General features: G+C 60.2%; 2 protein-coding genes across 5 annotated transcripts; both read left to right on the forward strand.

The window, feature by feature from the left end:
• The first annotated feature begins 4,354 nt into the window (after nt 1-4,354).
• Nucleotides 4,355-9,476, forward strand: PRSS56 (serine protease 56). Its single transcript, XM_068969390.1, has 13 exons — nt 4,355-4,457; nt 5,070-5,180; nt 5,788-5,841; nt 5,975-6,164; nt 6,421-6,520; nt 6,608-6,767; nt 7,006-7,148; nt 7,402-7,564; nt 7,753-7,929; nt 8,009-8,173; nt 8,254-8,322; nt 8,707-8,813; nt 9,186-9,476. Exons 1-13 carry the CDS (start codon nt 4,355-4,357, stop codon nt 9,474-9,476), a joined length of 1,833 nt encoding a protein of 610 aa, XP_068825491.1.
• Nucleotides 9,477-10,186: 710 nt separating this feature from the next.
• CHRND (cholinergic receptor nicotinic delta subunit) lies at nt 10,187-16,841 on the forward strand. Of its 4 annotated transcripts, XM_068968316.1 has the most exons (12): nt 10,187-10,238; nt 10,453-10,598; nt 11,007-11,051; nt 11,320-11,429; nt 11,525-11,680; nt 11,834-11,943; nt 12,709-12,909; nt 13,964-14,075; nt 14,167-14,281; nt 15,318-15,522; nt 15,611-15,729; nt 16,659-16,841. In XM_068968316.1, the coding sequence occupies exons 1-12, from the start codon at nt 10,187-10,189 to the stop codon at nt 16,839-16,841; spliced, it is 1,554 nt and encodes a 517-aa protein (XP_068824417.1). The 4 variants fall into 4 exon arrangements, with proteins under 4 accessions (XP_068824417.1, XP_068824418.1, XP_068824419.1 ...); XM_068968317.1 differs by lacking the exon at nt 11,007-11,051; XM_068968318.1 differs by lacking the exons at nt 10,187-10,238; nt 10,453-10,598; nt 11,007-11,051 and having other exon boundaries at nt 11,348-11,397.
• The last annotated feature ends 260 nt before the right edge of the window (nt 16,842-17,101 follow it).

Genomic DNA, 17,101 nt, shown 5'->3' on the forward strand with positions numbered 1-17,101 from the left:
CAGCGCTCATGTCTTCACCTGTTTAGCAAATGCAGAGCGTCAGGCTCTGATCTAGGTGCTGGGGACACCATGGGGATGAGGCAGAAAGCCCTCCTCCTGGTAGCAGACAGACATCAAAGAACTGAGCTTGAACCACAGGTGGCTCCCACCAGCTTACCGGGGAACCGCGACACAGCAGGATGTAGATTTAAATCAATTTAAGTTTTTCAGGCCTTCCCGAGACTGTGCCGGACAGAGCTCTCATCCCAACATCCGGCCAGATTCTGAGCCTTCTCCACCTTCCACGTTAGAGCCTTCTCCTGGGCTTCGTCCATGCAGACTCCAGGCTCTCCCTTGATTAAAGCGCCTCTCCGTCTCCTGTGGGCTTCCCTCATAGCTCAGCTGGTAAAGAGTCCAGCTGCAATGCGGGAGACTGTATTCGATCCCTAGGTTGGGAAGATCCCCTGGAGAAGGGAAAGGCTACCCACTTTAGTATTCTGGCCTGGAGAATTCCATGGACTGTATAGTCCATGGGGTCGCGAAAAGTCGGACATGACTGAGCGACTTTCACTTTTCCCTTTCCCAAATGTAAGTGGAGCTCCAGGATCTATCATGGGGTGGCGGGAGGGTGAGTAGGGGTCTCCCCTTCCGCTTTATTCTTCAGTGTTGGGGTGTGTGTGTGTGTGTTCAGTAGCTCAGTCGAGTCCGACTCTTTGTGACCCCATGGACTGTAACCCACCAGCTTCCTCTGTCCTTGGGATTCTCCAGACAAAATACTGGAGTGGGTAGCCATTCTGTCCTCCAGCAGCTCTTCCCAACCCAGGGATCAAACCCGCATCTCCCCCATTCCCTGTACTGCAAGAAGATTCGTTACCACTGAGCCATCTGGGAAGCCCAGATTCAGTGTCGGCGTCGGCAGAAAGACAAGGCCCTTGCTTCTGATTCACCTGGGCCAGGGAGCCCTAGAACCAGAGTCAAGGCCCTAAGGCTACTGTAGCTCCTTTTCACTGAAAATGAGAAGTGCCAGGGGCCCAACCTGCCGGTGGACGGAGGTTTCTCTTAGGATGACTCCCTTGGGCACAGGGCCCTTGGTCTGCAAGGCCCCACACTTGGTTTAATATTCAACATATCATGATCTTGAAACTCTTAACAACTGTTGAACAAGGGGCCCTGCGTTTTCCTTTTGCATAGGGACCCCGGCACCTTATGGAGCTTGTCCTGCCTGCCGGACATGCGTTATGGCAACATAGGGCTGGCAGCGACTTAACTGCACTGCCTTTTTTCTCCAAAAACCACCAGTCTCATTTGCACTGGGTGCCAACTTTCAGGCCTGTGGACACACGTGGAAGGCCCTCTGTAAATGCTTAGGGACCAGACATCACGGAGGTGGGAGGATGTGGGCCCCTCCCCACTCAGCACTTCCAGAGGCCTCAGCTGGACAGTGAGTCCTCTGGTTGAGGTGATCTCCTCTGGGCACTGGAATGCCAGACTCTCCCTCTCCCAGGTCCCTGATTCCAGAGCAAGGGTTTCCTTGATTCCTCTAGGAATTCCACTCCTCCTTCATACCTGGCTGGAGCTGTGAGGGAAGACACTCTGTCCACCAACACTGCCATCCCAAAGGCCCTTCTCCCTTGTCCTTTTATCCAGTCCACTCAGAGGAGGGGCCTGGGGGGGGACCGTGGATTTTGGCAAGAGTGCAGCAGTGAGCCCTGCAGTGGGGTGGGGAGAGGGGGGAGCTGTCCACTCTAGAAGATGGAGACCGAGCCCCTTAAAAAGTAGAATCCCACTGGACAGCCAGCAACAGAGAAGTCACTGCTCTGAAGAAACTATAAAAGAGTGAGGTAGACCTGCTGGAACAGTGGCCGGAAGTCTTCTCCGTCGTGGTCCAACAGGAGAAGCAGGTAAGGAACACGTGCACCCATCACCGATAATGGAATCATTTCATGAGACGTGGATGTAGACATAAGTTCTCAAGAGGTGAACTGCAGAAGTGAATGAAGTTGACCTGGGCTTGGGGTGGTGTCAAGACACAGGAGAGGGGAGGGCTCGTGATCCAGCCACGGGAACAGGAGTGGCAGAGGAGCCAGAGGAGGGTGAGCTGGGGTCTGAGCGGACTTGCAGTCCATGCTGTGAGCTCCCTAATTTTTCTTCAGCAGTGGTGGGGATCTTACTCTAAGGGGAGGTGGAGACAGTAAATAGACTCAGTATTTTCACGGTATTCCTGAATCAGAGGTATTATTGTTATGAGGTGTGATGGCAATCCGGGGGAAAACGTGTGCAGTGTCCAATAGTCAGGCACAGATGTGAGAGGTGGACCATAAAGAAGGCTGAGTGCCAAAGAACTGATGCTTTCAAAATGTGGTGCCAGAGAAGACTCTTGAGAGTTCCTTGGACTGCAAGGAGATCAAACCAGTCAATCCTAAAGGAAATCAAGCCTGAATACTCAATGGAAGGATTGATGCTGAAGCTGAAGCTCCAGTACTTTGGCCACCTGATGAGAAGAGTGAACTCATTGGGAAAGACCCTGATGCTGGGAAAGACAGAAGGCAAAAGGAGAAGGGGGTGGCAGAGGATGCGATGGTTAGATAGCATAACCAACTGAATGGGTCAGAATTTGAACAAATTCCCAGAGATAGTGGTGGACAGAGGAGCCTGGCATGCTGCAGTCCATGGGAGTCAAAGAGAGCTGGACACAACTTAGCAACTGAACAATGCAGTGGTGTGATGGCAAATGCCAAATCACTGGCCCTCCTGGGAAAAAGAGCTCTGATTATTAGCATTCGCTGATTCCCACCAGGGCTGACTTCAAGATACAGAAGTGATGTCACCGAATGCAGACTTGGGAAGAGATGCTGGCGACTGGCTCTCGGGGACAGGGCTGAGCTGACTCAGACTGGAGTTCCAGGGGTTGGGAGCCTCTTTGTGATCAGTGCCCCAGAGAGGCTGGGGAGAACCAAACTCATGGGGCATTGCAAACTTCCGGGGAAGAGAATTTCAAGGAGAAACAAAGAAATCAAGCTTCTTGTCTGCTGCCCACAGTGGCACAGAAGGAGGAACTTGGAGAAGCTGCTGGATCCGGCTGCCCCCTCTCCGCCTCTTACCCATCAACCCCATGGGACCCCTGACTCAGGCTATCTCTGCAGGTCTGGGGTTCTGTCTTGTCAAAGGTGGGACAGGTTCCCATCAGGCTGCGTTCACCTATGCAGAAGGAGCAAAAGCTGGAGAAGAAAGGACAATGTTAATGAGCAGATGTCATGACAGATCTACTCTGAAAAAAGCACCAGGCCGGGCCAAAGGCGCCCTGGGGTCACCAGAATGAATGGGGGCACCAGGATGTTTTTTCGGGTCCCAGGACATTCTGTGGAGTAGAAGGGCAGCTCCTCAATGCCCAGGTGGGGGACGTGGGCCCCTGAGAGCTGCCCATTTGTGGCCCTTCCCATGAGACACCAGAAGACTCTCCTGCCAGATCAGGGTCACAGCAACTGAGAACAATGCCGCCCGGGCAGCCCGAGCGGGCCCTGCACAGGGCAGGGGGTCTGGGAGAGCGGCAGAGGCTGCTGGGGCCTGTCCTTCCCGAACTGGGCCACTGTGGGGGGGACTTTCATCTCCCGCCTTCCCCTCGGGGCCACTGCAGCATCCGCCTGCCTCGGTCTCTTCCCACCCCACTCCTCCCAGGGCGGCAATTACTGCGCTAATTAGGGCGCTTTGATCATCTTTAGAAATGGCCACACTGGGGAGGGACGCTGCCAAGCAATTAGGGGCAAAGAGGCTGGGAGCTTGGGCACCTCCTCAGGGGGCGGGGCTGCAGAAGACCCTCATACACCCCCTGCCTCCTCCCCTCAGGAGTGTCTACACACACACACACCCCTCCCCAACATAGCCGTAAATTCCTCAGGGAATAGACGAGGATAGGAATCTCCCCTCTTCTTCGCCCTGGAGATAGGACCTGCCCACCAGCCCCCTCCGCCTGGCCCCCAGCCCAACGGTCAGTTCTTCTGGCCTGTCCAGGCCCCTTTGATGGAGCCGCAGAAACAAGGGCTCCTTTGACAGACGGAGGGGGGGCCTCAGAGCCCAGATGATGAGACTTCAAAGGTGAGCCCACTACCCCGTTCCCTCCCCCGACCCCAGCCCCCATCCCGCAGTCTGTCCTCTCTATAGCGCCCCCCCTACCCGCCCCAGGCCCCATTTCCCCCTGTGGGCTCCTGGGAGTAAAGGGCCAGGTGAGGGACGGGCCAAGGGAAGCGGGTCATTTTGAAGTGAGAGAACAGAGTCAGATGGTCTGAGGGCCGAGAACTCAGTGCCCAGGAGGCAGGCACCAAGGATAAGCGCCTGGAGGGCGGACCCGAGGGGGACAGAGTGCGGGGACAGGGTCACCATGCTGCTGGCCGCGCTGCTGCTGCTGCTGCCGCCCCTCCCAGACCCACGGTCTGCCCACGGGCACCCGCTGTACATGCGCGTGCCCCCCAGCACCCTGCAAGGTGAGCTGGTCCAAGGAAGGAGGGGTGGTCTCAGGCAGGGGGCCCCTGAGCTTGCTATCTCCACTCACAGGGCCCTTTGGCGCCTTCTGCGTCCCTGTCGCCCCTCTCTGCTGGCAGAAGGGGCCAGAAATGAGACACAGGTGGGAGAGGAAAGAGGATACTGAGGCGGGGGAGGGGGAGGGCAGCTGGCAAGCACTGCCAAAAGGTGTGCTTTCCGGAAGGTTCTGGGTCCAGCAGGGAGGAAGGGACCCAGGGCAGCGTCCCCTTGGCTCTCTGGGCCCCAAGGTGGGCAACACAACCCACCATGGTCATTTTGTGTCCGTAAGCCCGTGTCCTATAATATCTGCACCTTTGGGGTCCTGTTTTCCCTTTAAGGTTTTTTAAGGAAAGGCCCTCCTTTTATAAGGACTCCAGCCCAGCCCTGTTGAAATCGCAGAGCTATGTCAGGCCAAGCATCCGATTCTATCTGCTCTGAGTGCCATTCCCTCCCAGGACTCCGGCAGCCCACCCTGCCTCCCTCCTGGGTCTCCCAAGGCAGGGCTCAGAGCTGGGGCAAGGTGGACGAGCCTGGGGCTTTTCCCCAACCCTGCGTGAGGGACTTGTCCCCCGCAGCTCTGTCTGCCCAGGGGACGAAGGTGTTGCAGGCTGCCCAGAGAAGCGCCCAGTGGGCGGTGAATCGAGTGGTGATGGAGATTCAGCACAGACTGCACGAGTGCCGGAGCTGTGCCAACCACACCACCCCATGCCCCGGTGAGCTCGCCCCGACTACCCCAGGGCCCCTTCTCCTGCCCACCTCATCACTCCCTTCAGAACTCACTCCCTCTTGGGGACACACACGGACAGGGTGGGGCTGCAACCAAGAATAGGCAGGGGAGGGTCTCCCCAGGTGGAAAGGCTTGGGCACACAGCAGGTGCAAAGGCAGGAGGGCTGGCACAGTCTGGGCTCATCTGGTGAACAGTGAGCCGTTTATGGCAGCTGAAATAGACCCTTCCATAGTAGCTCACAGGGCAAAGAACCTGCGGCAATGAGGCAGACCTGGGTTCTATCCCTGGGTGGGGAAGATTCCCTGGAGGAGGGCATGGCCACCCACTTCAGTATTCTTGCCTGGAGTATCCCATGGACAGAGGAGCCTAGTGGGCTACAGCCTATGAGCTCGCAAGAAGTCGGAAACTGAGTTATTCACACACACACACACACACACTACTGGGCAGGGTAAAGGGGGGTGGATGGCATGCTCCGTTAGGCGGAGAGAGGGCTCAGGCCGAGCCTGGAGTGGAGAAGAGGGGAAGGGTAGCCGTGAGGCTCAGAGCTGTGTTTCTTTCTCAGCAGCACCTGGGCGTCCCAGGCCTCAAGCCCCCCTCCTGAAGGATTCACCTGAGCCAGGTGAGCTTGCAAAGGCTTGGGGGATAGAGGGGAGGGGAGCAGGGCTGAGCGCAGGGTGGACCCTGGAGGGGTCTCGATGGTTAGGACGACCGGGACTTGTGCCTCCTTACTTGTGCCCCTTCGGCCTTTCCAGGGCCTTGTGGCGAGAGGCGCCCGGGCGCTGTCAACGTGACGCGGGCGTACGGCCGCATTGTGGGGGGCAACGCAGCACCACCGGGGGCCTGGCCCTGGCTGGTGAGGCTGCAGCTCGGCGGGCAGCCTCTGTGCGGCGGCGTCCTGGTGGCCGCGTCCTGGGTGCTCACGGCGGCGCACTGCTTCGCGGGGTACGTCGGGCCCGCGGCCCCGGGATCCCCAGCGCGGGGCTCCATCTCTTCCCGGGTCGTCGGGGTGGGGCGCCGCGCGGGAGGCCCGGTCTCTGCTGCCCCCTGGCGGCTGTCTCCTTCCCCGCCTCGGCGTCTTCCCCCCGGCGCACTGTCCGCGGCCTCTGGCTAGCTGGGGGTTGGGCGGTACCCGTGGGCGGAGGCAGGGTCTCCAGGGGGAAGCTTCTCGCATTCCTGTCTTGCGTGTCTCGCGCCGCAGGGCCCCGAACGAGCTTCTGTGGACGGTAACGCTGGCCGAGGGGTCCGAGGGGGAACCGGCGGAGGAGGTTCAGGTGAACCGCATCGTGCCCCACCCGAAGGTGAGAGGGCAGCCCCAGGCCCTCAGACTTGGGAACAGCACCCCCAGCCCACGCCTCGTTTACACGGCGCCGCCACCCCCTCCCCAGTTTGACCCTCGGACCTTCCACAATGACCTGGCCCTGGTGCAGCTGTGGACGCCGGTGAGCCCGACAGGGGCGGCGCGCCCCGTGTGCCTGCCCCAGGAGCCCCAGGAGCCCCCCGCAGGCACTCCTTGCGCCATCGCCGGCTGGGGTGCCCTCTTCGAAGGTACTAGGCAGGACAGGGCCTGGGTGAGCCACGCGGGGGCGTGGGGGAAAGCGGGGTCTGGAGTGATAGAGCTTGGGAAGGCTGGGGTGGAAGGATTCTGACCTACGCCCAGCTGTCTTTGCAAAATAATGCCCATCTCGCCAAGTGGGGAAGAATCAAGGAGGGCAGTGGGAAGGGGGAACCCTAAAACAGAACCCCTGCCATCCAGGCCTGAGCCCCTTCCACGGCTTCCCTGTAGATGGGCCAGAGGCCGAGGCGGTGAGGGAGGCCCGTGTGCCCTTGCTCAGCGCCGACACCTGCAGAAGGGCCCTGGGACCAGGGCTACGCCCCAGCAGCATGCTCTGTGCGGGCTACCTGGCCGGGGGCATCGACTCGTGCCAGGTATGAGACCCGCCGGATCAGAGGGTAGTAGTGGGCCACTCCCCGGCGGCGGGACCGCCTCCTTCCCTGCTACAATCAGGGAACTTCATCAACTTCTCTGCACCTTTATGTCCTCATCGCTAAAATGGGTACAAGAGTGGTAACCCCAGTAGAGCTCAGAGCTGCCTGTAAGGGTGTCATTGGGGTGGGGGGAGGTGATAAGGTGGGTCCATACAGTGCCTTCTCTCTTGCCTCTCTCTCTTGGTCCTTGCAGGGTGACTCGGGAGGCCCCCTGACCTGTTCTGAGCCTGGCCCCCGCCCCAGGGAGGTCCTGTACGGGGTCACCTCCTGGGGGGACGGATGTGGGGAGCCGGGGAAGCCTGGAGTCTACACCCGTGTGGCTGTGTTCAAGGACTGGCTCCAGGAGCAGATGAGCGGTGAGCACCTTTCCCCCACACCCCTTGCCCAGAGTGCCCCATAAGTTCCCTGGGGCGAGCCCGTTTCCATCCCACCGGCCCCCAGGCTCCTGCGTGGGGAAAGCCTATTTTCCTCCCGGGAGGGATTTGGGGAGCTAGGACTTAAAGCGAGGGGAAGGTGGTAAGCTAACCTCCGAAGCCCCCCTCAGCCGCCCCCTTCAGCCGCGAGCCCAGTTGCAGGGAGCTTCTGGCTTGGGACCCGTCGGAGGAACCGCAGACAGAGGCCGCCCCACCCTGCGCCTTCTACGCCCACCTCTGCCTGGGGCCCGCGGGCGCCTGTGCCCGTCTGGCGCACCAGCAGTGTCTGCAGCGCCGGCGGCGATGTGGTCAGTCCGGTTCCTGGGGAGGGGGCCCCAGGGTCTGGCCCACGTCTGACCGCCGCTCGGACTCTCGTCTCGCCCGCAGAGCTGCGCTCGCTGGCGCACACCCTTCTGGAGCTGCTGCGGGGTGCCCAGGAGCTGTTCGGCCCTCGCCTGGGGGTGCGGCGCCTGGCCCCAGCCCCGGCTCGCCCCGCTCCGTCGCTCCGGGATCCTCCCAGGCACCCCTCCCGCGAGCAGCGGCTGCACTCAGGTACCCCAAGCTCTTCGCAGCCCGGCCCCGGCCCACCCCAGCGCTACCGCGCCGTTCCCCTAACCCTGCCGTCTCCCCAGGATCGCCTCCCCGGGCTACTGGCGCTCGGTTCTCTAAGCGGAGGTCGGAGCGGCGCAGTGAAGTGAATGGTAATGACGCCCCCTACCGGCGGCCGCCAGAGGAGCCGGCCAAGGGAGGCTGTGTGGAGGAGGGGACTCTCGGGGTTGTCTGTGCTGGGATGCATTTTCACCTCATCTGGCAGCGGTCAGACCCGCTCTCGCCCTCACTTGCAGCAGGACGCATGATTCTTTGTGGGGGGGGGGGGCGCGAAACTTGTGACTTTGGGCCCGCTCCAGTGTCTACAGAGGCTGGGGTTTGTGTTACCATTTAACCCCTCTCAACTTCAGCTGCCCCATCCCAGCATGTGGAGGTCTACCCACTGGGAGGTGTCCCGAGGTTCTGGTGGAATACTACCCCGACTCCATACTAGCGTCAGCTCTCTCTTATTCCTGAGGTCTCTCCTCTTCCTGCAGGCTGCCCTGGGCTGGAGCCCCTGCGGCAGAAGCTGGCCACCCTTCAGGGCACCCACGCCTGGATCTTGCAGGTGCCCCCGGAGCGCTTGGCCATGGACTTTAACGAGGTGGGTCTCCAGGCTTCCCAGACTCCTTCACAGTGACCTGGGAAGGCTAACCTGGGTCAGCCCTGCTGGGGAGGGGGAACAGAAGGGACCCTTCCCCAACAGCCTGGGGTGGAGGTGGGGGAGGGTATCCATGGGTGGGGGAACGGCTATGGGGAGGGCAGCTGAATGTGAGCTGGGTGCTGGGTGGGTGTGAAGGAGTGGAGAGGAGGTGGGAGTGGAGTGTGGGCATGTCCAAGTGAGCAGGAAGTGTGCTGGATTAGCGGGAGGGGATAGGGACAGGGTAGCTCTGCCTGTTGAGTTTCTGGAGCAAGGAGGAGGGGGACCAGGAGTGGGGTTGTGGGCCCCTGAGCTGTCTACCTCTCCCCTCTGCAGGTCCTGGCAGACCTGGGCTCCAAGACACTGACTGGGCTCTTCCGAGCCTGGGTTTGGGCAGGCTTGGGGGGCCGGCACGTGGTCTTCAGTGGCCTGGTGGGTCTGGAGCCAGCCACGCTGGCCCGAAGCCTTCCCCGGCTGCTGCTGCAGGCCCTGCAGGCCTTCCGCCTGGCAGCCCTGGCAGAGGCAGAGCCCGAGGGAGCCCGCAAGGGTTCAAGGCAGGGCCGAGAGCTGGGGAGGAAGGGGCGCCACCCATTCAGCCCTCACGTGCCCCCAGCCAGGTGGCCCTGAGCTGGGTCTCCACTCCACCCCCTGTCTCCCCCAACCCCCATCAGGACCACTGCTCCAGGCCCTGGGAGGGGATCAAGGAGCACGATGACAAACTGTCACTGCCAGAGTGGGGTGGGGGCGGGAGGTTAGGGCTCCACGTGTCTTCTCAGATGCACCACCAGAAAATCACAGCTGCTTTAATAAACATTATTTATGATCCATGAAGACCACTCTAGAGCTTCTTTAGGGTGGGACTGGAGTGGATGAACGGGTAGGGCCCAGCCTTCAGATTCAGCTGATAGAGGTCACAAAGACACTGGAGGAAAGCTGCAAAGGCCCCCATCTCAGGATATCGGTCTGCCTTCCAAGAAATGGCAGCAGCCGACCTGCCTGTCCCCACTGCCCTGTCCGTGGCTGCCCAGCGCTGCCCCCAGCCTTCAGCCTCTCCGCCCGGCCCCGACCCTCACTGCTAGCTGTGGGGAGTCCCTTTGCCTTATGTCCCTCGACTCCTGCCCCCGCCAGCCAGTCCTTGTCCCCACCCCCTCATCACCTGCCCCAGTTTCTCTGCCCTGCCGCAGAGCCTAGAGGTGTCAGATTGCATTTCCGGCTGCCTCTTTCCTTTGCCCCCCCCCCCCACGCCCCCACCCTGCACCTGTCCCCTTGGCATTCACCCGCACTCCCCAGCCCTGCCGACCGGAGGGGCAGACCCAAGACCCAGTCAGAGGAACAGGATGGAAGGGTCTGTATTAACAGTGGGGCTGCTGGCCGCCCTGGTCGTGTGCGGTAAGAATGGCCATCACCCTCCCCAAAGCGTCCCCATTGCACGGTCTCCTCTCTCCTCCTCTGACCCGGGACACCCTCTCCCAGCATCAGGCTCACCTCCCCACTCCCACGGCCATTTTTTCCCTGGAGGGGCTGACCCCCGGGGTCCCACTGCATGCCCAGCAGGACCTCAGGGCAGCGTCCTCCCTGGGCCCCTGTCCCCCACCCTCCCCAGGCAGCTGGGGTTTGAACGAGGAGGAGCGGCTGATCCGGCACCTGTTTGAGGAGAAGGCCTACAACAAGGAGCTGCGGCCCGCAGTGCACAAAGAGGACAGCGTGGAGATCTCCCTGGCTCTCACCCTCTCCAACCTCATCTCCCTGGTGAGCGGCCACTCCTGGCTGGTGGGGGAAGGGCAGCAGCCACAGCTTCCCGGAGGTCCGGCTGGGATGGCCATGGGGAGGAAGGTCAAGGCCCCAGCCCCAGCTCCAGTAGGCCCTCTCCCCTGGAAATGCACTCAGGCCCTCTCCAGGCTCCGTACTGCCTGCAGACCTCAGGTGATGCCCCTTCCTCTCCAGCTTCAGTTCTGGGATCTCCCCCACCTCCACCCCATTTTGCACCCATGACACATTCAAGAGGCCATGTGCTCTCCCTGCTTCTTGGTCTGTCCATCCACTCCTGACTGCTGGGGACAGGTCATCATCGTGGTCTCCCCCCGGGTGGGAGCTGGGAGAAGGCACCTGGGGAATGTGTACTGGCCTCTGGGGCACCAGCTTCCTGCTTGATTACAGAAAGAAGTTGAAGAGACCCTCACCACGAATGTGTGGATCGAGCAGGTAAGGAGAACACCCCACGCAGAGCCACGGGGTGGCAGAGAGGATGCAGGGCCCAAATACCCCTGTGCTTGCTTCTGCTGGGGGATCCCCAGCTTGCTTCAGACCCTGTCCTCCAGGACAGACTGGCCCCTGCCTCCCGAGAAACCCCAGACCCAACTGCCCTTCTCACCAGCTACTGCCACCACAGCCCAGATAGAGCCTTTGGTGAATTAGGATCTTCTTCTCAAGGAACACTGTCACAGTGCTGACATTGCTTTTGGGCTTCCAGGGCTGGACAGACAGCCGGCTGCAGTGGGATGCTGAAGACTTTGGGAACATCAGCGTCCTGCGTCTGCCCGCTGACATGGTGTGGCGCCCAGAGATTGTGCTGGAGAACAAGTTGAGCTGCAGCCCGCCCCGCCTCCCGCCGCCCTCCCACCTCTGCCTCCCCCACGCTGGCCAGCACTCACTGTGGCCCTTGTCCGTGTCCCCAGCAATGACGGCTCCTTCCGGATCTCCTACCCCTGCAACGTGCTCATCTACCCCTCGGGCTACGTCTACTGGCTGCCGCCCGCCATCTTCCGTTCTTCCTGCCCCATCTCTGTCACCTACTTCCCCTTCGACTGGCAGAACTGCTCCCTCAAGTTCAGGTGCCCCCACTTCTCCGACCGCCCCTCCCCACCAGGGCACCCTACCAGGGGCCGAGGGAGGCAAACACTCCCCCAACCCCAGGCAGAGGCCCCATCCCCACCGTGGCCCCGGCCAGCGGCTGAGACCCACCCTCTGCCCTCTGCCCTCCCCAGTTCGCTCAAGTACACGACCAAGGAGATCACTCTGAGCCTGAAGCAGGATGAAGAAGACGGCCGCTCCTACCCCGTGGAGTGGATCATCATCGATCCCGAGGGCTTCACAGGTGCCGGGAGCAGCAGCTCCTGGGTGGCCAGGCTCCCCTGGACACCTGCCCACAGATAGTCACAGAGCTGCACGTGTGTGTACATACACGGGGCATGGTCACACCGGTACACAGACGTGCAGGTGGACACAGACCCTTCCCCGTTGGGACAGGGTCCCTGGGGTCGATCTGGCCGACGGATGAGAGGGGTGGTTTAGTTTTCCCATCCCCAGAGGGCCCGGGGGGTGGTTGGGGCTTTGGCTGTCATCTGATGTGTGTGCCGTGTGCCGTCCACACGGTGTGTATGCTGCCCCCTCCCAACGCCCCCCCTCCCCCGTCTGTGACCAGGCTCAGACCTTGTATGGGGCCCAACCACTTGCCCCTGTCTGTCAGAAGAGACCGCATCCCGCTCGTCCCAAGGCTGGTACATCATGGTGGGGGTAGTGATTCCTCTGACTGCTTTGTTATTCCCCAGGCTCTTATTTGAACCACATATGGCCTCAGCTTTTATTTTTCCCAAGGAGAAAAAAAAAAAATCCATCCCAGAGGAAAACTTTGCCCTTGGAGAGTGAAATGTTCATCCCAAGCCCCAGGGAAAGACACCCACAAACAGAACGTGAACCCTCCTCTGGGTCCCCACCCCCCAGCCCCCTTAGGACACTGCAGACAGGCCTGGCTAAGCCCCTGGGCCGGCTCAGTCCCCGCTAGCCCCCCCCATCCTGCACCAAGCCTCTCCTTGGCCACCTTGCCCAGCCTGACCCCAAGGCATCCACGTGTCTCCCTCAGAGAACGGGGAATGGGAGATAGTGCACCGGCCAGCCAGGGTCAACGTGGACCCCAGTGCGCCGCTGGACAGTCCTAACCGCCAGGACGTCACCTTCTACCTCATTATCCGCCGCAAGCCACTCTTCTATGTCATCAACATCCTGGTGCCCTGCGTGCTCATCTCTTTCATGATCAACCTGGTCTTCTACCTGCCGGCTGACTGTGAGCCCAGCACCCGGCACCCCCTCCCGAGGGCCCCTGAGCTCAGCTGCCCCAGCCCTGCCCCTCACTTTCCCTGGGAGCCGCTTGGCCGGGGGGGGGTGCGTCACCACTCCTGGGGGTCCCTGCCCAGGGTCCATGTATGAGGAGCACATGGCCTGTCGGTGGCAGGGCTCTGTGACCCTGTGGGATATCCCACAAGAGGACAAGGCCCCCTCCCTCTTGGACCTCACTTCTGCCTCTCATGCTGGGCTTCCCAAAGACCCTAGGGAGAACACTACAGTCTCCCTCTGCTGGGGAGAGATTGGCTGTGGAGCCAGTGGGTGGATCACGGGGTCTCTAGGAAGCCAGGGCAGAGGACATGCAATCTATACTCACCTCATTCTAGAAGGTGTCATGTCACATGTCATCTGTGGTCACTTGGCTCCAGAACATTTACTATGAGCAGGGCACGGTGAGTTCCAGAGACAAATATGATCCAGCCCTGACCCTGGCAGACAGGGTGGAAAATACAGGATTGGGAGTACAGCCTGGGGGCGGTGGGGTGGGAACCAGAGCCAGGCTGTGAGGCACACTGCAGGCCAAGAAGGGGCAGTAGGGCAGGGGGCCAGGGGTCTGTGACCACGGGGCCCACCCCACAGCACTTCTCAGGGGCTCAGGTGGGCAAGGCAGGGTGGGGCTGGGCTGGGGTCTGTGAGGACACCCTGGGGCTTCTACGCAGATCTGTGGTCTAGAGGGGCTGAGTGGCAGGGGATTGGCTGACGAGGATAGCAACTGTTTCTTGAGCTCTCACCCACAGCCAGGCAGAGTCGGAGCATTTGAGACACACTCTCTCGCTCTGTCCTCCCAACATTTAACAGTTGAGGAATCTGAGGCACAGAGAGGTTAGGCTGCTTGTCCAAGGTCACCTAGCAATAAGGGGAAAGACGGATGGGAACCCAAGTGCTCTAGCTCCTGAGCTCTGGGCACCATGGCATTGTGGACAGCAGTGCAGGGGCCACCGTGCGACCCTCCAGGCCCTGGGCCAGAGGTCAGAGCTAAGGACAGGGTCCCCCAGGTGGCGAGAAGACATCCATGGCCATCTCGGTGCTCCTGGCCCAGTCTGTCTTCCTGCTGCTCATCTCCAAGCGGCTGCCAGCCACGTCCATGGCCATCCCCCTCATTGGCAAGTGAGCAGCCCTCCCCGACCGCCCTCCGCCCCCCCCCGCCCCACCCAGCCCCACCCTGGGCAGGGGATCCAGACTGCACCTGCACCCACAGGTTCCTGCTCTTTGGCATGGTGCTGGTGACCGTGGTCGTGGTGATCTGTGTCATCGTGCTCAACATTCACTTCCGCACACCAAGCACCCACGTGCTGTCTGAGCAGGTGAAGAAGGTGAGGGCTCAGTAGCCAAGAGTTGGAGATTGCCCAGTTCCTCTCTGCGGCGGAATGAGCGAGGCGCATGCGTACACACGCACCGGCACGCGGGGGCAGTACCCAGTGATGATGGAGCGCACGCGCACATGCACACGGTGGGGAGGTTGCTACCCCTGCTTCTCGACTCGCCCCAGGCTGAATGTTACCCAGAAGTCAGACTTTAAGGAGACTGCAAAATTTCCTTTCTGTGAAGTTCAAGGACAGGCAAAACCAGTCTTTAGTGCTAGAAGTCAAGGTGTGGTGATTCCCTCGGGCTGCGTAGGAATTGGTAGGGGCCAGGCAGGAAAGAGGGGAGCTTTCCTGGTGGCTCAGATAAATAATCTGTGCCCGCAGTGCAGGAGACCTAGGTTCAGTCCCTGAGTCGGGAAGATCCTCTGGAGGAGGGCATGGCAACCCAGTCCAGTATTCTTGCCTGGAGAACGCCATGGACTGAGGAGCCTGGTGGGTTACAGCCCATAGGGTCTCAAAGAGTCGGACAGGACTGAGCAACTCACACACACACAGGCAGGAGGGAACATCTTAGATAAAGTTCTTATCTGAGAGGTGTTTACACAGCGAAATGCTTCTGAAGAATTTCACCTGGCTACACGAGGATGGTTCGTTGATTCTATTATGTATTGGTTATCAAACAAAGAACTGTGGGGGCAGGGTCCCCAGGAGGGGTGCTTTCCTTGCCTCTCGTCCTCTGCAGGGCCACCAGGTGGTTTGGGGACAGCTGAGGGGGGTCGTTTAGCAACTTTTCTGGTCTTAGTTCGGCACTCGGGGCATTTTTCTGACTTTTTGTTTTTCACCTGGAATTCATTTTCAACCAATGAGTTCTTCTCTATGCTGAGCAGTGAGGGAGAACTGGAAGCGACCTAAGTGTCCATCAGTTAGGGGTCGGGGGGATAAATGATGGATTGGGGAACACCTTGAGGCAGCCAGGGGTGAAGCCCCAATATTTGGATGAGTGAAGGTGACCCACTTTGTATGATGGCTCCTCTGACCTACCCAGCTCTTCCTGGAGACCCTTCCCGAGATCCTGCACATGTCCCGCCCGGCAGAGGACGGGCCCAGCCCTGGAGCCCTGATCAGGAGAAGCAGCTCCCTGGGCTACATCTCCAAGGCAGAGGAGTACTTCTCACTCAAGTCCCGAAGTGACCTCATGTTTGAGAAGCAGTCAGAGCGGCATGGGCTGGCCCGGCGCCTCACCACAGCACGTGAGTCTCCAGTGGCTGGAGTTTGGCTCATCCATGGGAGGTGGGGTAAGGGCACACCTCATGCCCACCCCTGGCCTGGTGTCCACAGGCCAGCCCCCAGCAGGCTCTGAGCAGGCCCAGCAGGAGCTCTTCAGTGAGCTGAAACCAGCTGTGGATGGGGCCAACTTCATCGTCAACCACATGAAGGACCAGAACAGTTACAATGAGGTGAGTAGCCACGGTGTTCCCATGTACAGGTGTTCAAGTAGTGCACTAATCAAGCATATCCTATCTTAAGGGGGCACAGCTCCCCTCCGAGATACCTGCCAACTTAGATGAAGGAGTGAAGAGTGAGTGCAGATTCCAGGCCTGTAAGGGAGTGGGAGCTCCTGCTTATAACCTCATAGCAGTGTGTGTGGCCAGGCACACACTAAGGTGTATACACAAACACACAGCTCTGCCCTGTTGGGGCCATGCTCTGGACCTCCCTTCAGGTCCCTTCTTTCTCCTAGCTGCCAATCATTTTCTGTCCCTGCTCAACTCCAAGCCTGAAACTCCAGACAAAGCCAGACACTTAAAAGACTGCCTTATATGGTTATTCAGTATTGAACCTGTGCATATGTGCTAAGTCACTTCAGTCATGTCTGACTCTGTGATCCTATGGACGGTAGCCCGCCACAGTCTCCTCTGTCCATAGGATTCTCCAGGCAAGAATACTGGAGTGGGCTGCCATGCCCTCCTCCAAGGGATCTTCCTGACCCAAGGATCAAACCCTGGTCTCTTAGGTCTCCTGCGCTGGTAGGCAGGTTCTTTACCCCTAGTGTATACAACTTGTAAAAATTCTCTCTTGAAATAGGGGCACTTTTTTCAGTTCACATACAGGCTTGTGGCAGCACTGCGTAGCTTGGGGGAGGCCATGGCCCTGCTCTCTGTCTCCTGGACAGATAGGATAACCAAGCCCTGCCAGTCGCTGGGAAGCAGGGGAGGGGGGCTGGGTATTTGCTGCAGACACACCAGCACCTCCCATCTGCTGCAAGCCGGAGGTAGCCCCCACAGCTATGCTGAGGCCGTGCATCTGTCACCGGGCCCCAGCTTGGGGTGGGAGTCTGTGGTCTGGGGGCCCTTCTCACCCCACTGTCTCTTACCCTTGGCCCCAGGAGAAGGACTGCTGGAACCGGGTCGCTCGAACCGTGGACCGACTCTGCCTGTTCGTGGTGACACCCATCATGGTGGTGGGCACAGCCTGGATCTTCCTGCAGGGCGCCTACAACCAGCCTCCAGCTCAGCCTTTCCCTGGGGACCCCTTCTCCTACCTCGAGAAGGACAAGCGCTTCATCTAGAGCCCTTGGCCAGCCCAGCAACCAGGGCCGTTTCTGGGCGCGAGGGGAGGGGGTTGGCCTGAAAGGAATGGGCCTGCAGGGGGTGGGGGTGGGGTGGGAAGCTGTGTGGACAGGGGTGTCTGAGAGACCACCAGCTCTTCCTGAGATGGCTGTATCTCGGCCCTGAGACCCGAGCCCAGTTGGTCCCTGCAAGGCTGGGGCAGAGATAGCTGAGGTCCAGGATTGGAGGGGGGAGCCCACATCTCAACAGTGGTTCTTTT

This window comes from Capricornis sumatraensis, chromosome 3 (genome assembly GCF_032405125.1).
Source record: "Capricornis sumatraensis isolate serow.1 chromosome 3, serow.2, whole genome shotgun sequence".
NCBI classification, from domain to species: domain Eukaryota; kingdom Metazoa; phylum Chordata; class Mammalia; order Artiodactyla; family Bovidae; genus Capricornis; species Capricornis sumatraensis.